Genomic DNA, 1,744 nt, shown 5'->3' on the forward strand with positions numbered 1-1,744 from the left:
CCCGCCCGCCCCCGCCTCCCTGGTCGCGGGACTCCGGGCGCCGGGCCTCCGCTACGGTTCGCATCTCCCTCCGCCGCCTCCACACAGGCGGGCGGCCCTCGACGGCCTTCCTCCCCTGCCCCGCCCCGTTCCTGGAGCCTCCGCGTGGTGCTCCTTCTCCGGGGACCGACGCCCTGTGCCCCTGGTGCCCGCTGACCGCCGCCTCCCCCGGGATTGTAAGTCGTCCACCTCTGAATCCGCCTGCCGCCGGCCGTCTCCGGCCAGGAGTTTTTTTTCCTGACCTGTGTGCGCGTCCTCGTGCAGGTTGCTCCTGGATAGGAGGCCGGCGACGCTGCGGGCTCTGCTCTGCCGGGCGTATGTGATTTGCGGCGCCCGCCGGAGCTGGGGATACGCGCCGCTGGGACGACGACCGCAACGACGCCGTGGATGCCTCCGCCTCCGCCGGATCGGAGGGAGTTCCTCTACAGGGACGGGCGCAGGCACGACGCGGCCGCCGGGGACCCACTCCTGCCGGCGCCCCCCGCCACGCCGCGCTGGAGGGACTCCCCGTACCACCCACCACCGCCGCCGCCGCCGCCCCTGCGCGACCACGCCCGGCCCTCGCCTCGCAGGACCGCGTCTTCGGCCTCCTCAGGTAGGTTTCCGCCTCCCAGGCCCTCAGATCTGATACGCCCGCCACCTCCGCTGCCCTGCCGCAACGCTTCTCCTCCTGCCCCGCTGATCCCCCCCACCCTTTCTGCTGTTTCAGAGGGCTATTACAGGCAGGGCGCCGGCACCTATGACCGCTCCTACCCCGACGAGCCGCTGGGCTACACGCCCTCGCGCTCCGACCGCTACTGGCTGGAGGAAGACCCTCCCACCGGCTATAAGGGTTTCAGCCGCTATGGTGGCGGCGGCGGCCGGAGGGACGGCCGTGACTTGCGGGGATCCTACCGGAGGTCTCCGTTTAGGAGCTACGGGGGCGACTTCCCAAGGGGCCACCAGGAGCCCCCGCCTCCCCCACCGTCGAGGAGGTCTCCTCTGAGGTCAGTTGCTGTGCCGATCTGTTACGACCCTCCCAGTGATAGGGCTGACAGGGAGGATAGAGAACACCAACCCCGTGCGACTCCTTGGCGGCCCCTGCGCCGGAGGGAGAGCAGATCTGACGCTGCAGACGCAGCTGGCGCTGGACCTTTGTCAGCTCGTCAGAGCGCTACTGCAGGGGCGGCTTCAGAGAAGAACGCCCCATCGCAGTCTGCGGCTGTGGCAGATTCACAGTCGGCTGAGGAGGAGACACCCAGGAAGAAGCCCCGGCTTGGATGGGGGCAAGGCTTGGCCAAATATGAGAAGCAGAAGGTGCCTGGTTCTTCAGAATCTGCTGAACCTGTTGCTGAAGGGAGCCCAGACGGCGTTGAACAGAAGGAAGTTGTAGGCGCACCTGCACCTGCACTTTGTGCATCTCCAGTGGCCGCACCATCATCTCCACCAGCTGCACCTGCACTTTGTGCATCTCCAGTGGCGGCACCGGCGTTACCATCATTTGCACCTCCATCTAGTTCTCCTGGTATGACACCTGTTTTGACCTTCTTTTCCTTTGTTTATCCCAGTTGTTTTCCATGTGAATTTAATTCCTGTTTTAATCTAGGTCAATATGCTGTTGCTGAATCAGTTCTATTAGTAATGAATGAAAAAAGGATAGTTTATTTGAAAACAATGCTCTGCTTAAACTTCATAAATGTGCCCATGAGATAGCATATGTACTTCA

At 63.8% G+C, this 1,744-nt stretch overlaps 1 protein-coding gene across 2 annotated transcripts in view; it reads left to right on the forward strand.

Moving 5' to 3' along the window:
* The first annotated feature begins 6 nt into the window (after positions 1–6).
* The window catches only part of LOC119322331, a 7,916-nt gene continuing 6,178 nt past the window's right edge, over positions 7–1,744 (forward strand). For both annotated transcript variants that reach the window (XM_037595832.1, XM_037595838.1), the window contains exons 1-3: positions 7–215; positions 304–634; positions 749–1,543. In XM_037595832.1, the coding sequence (XP_037451729.1) occupies positions 427–634; positions 749–1,543 (1,003 nt within the window). In that variant the 5' untranslated portion in view covers positions 7–215; positions 304–426. The remainder of the gene's footprint in view (positions 216–303; positions 635–748; positions 1,544–1,744) is intronic.

The sequence above is a fragment of the Triticum dicoccoides genome, chromosome 1B (genome assembly GCF_002162155.2).
Source record: "Triticum dicoccoides isolate Atlit2015 ecotype Zavitan chromosome 1B, WEW_v2.0, whole genome shotgun sequence".
Taxonomy (NCBI): Eukaryota; Viridiplantae; Streptophyta; class Magnoliopsida; order Poales; family Poaceae; genus Triticum; species Triticum dicoccoides.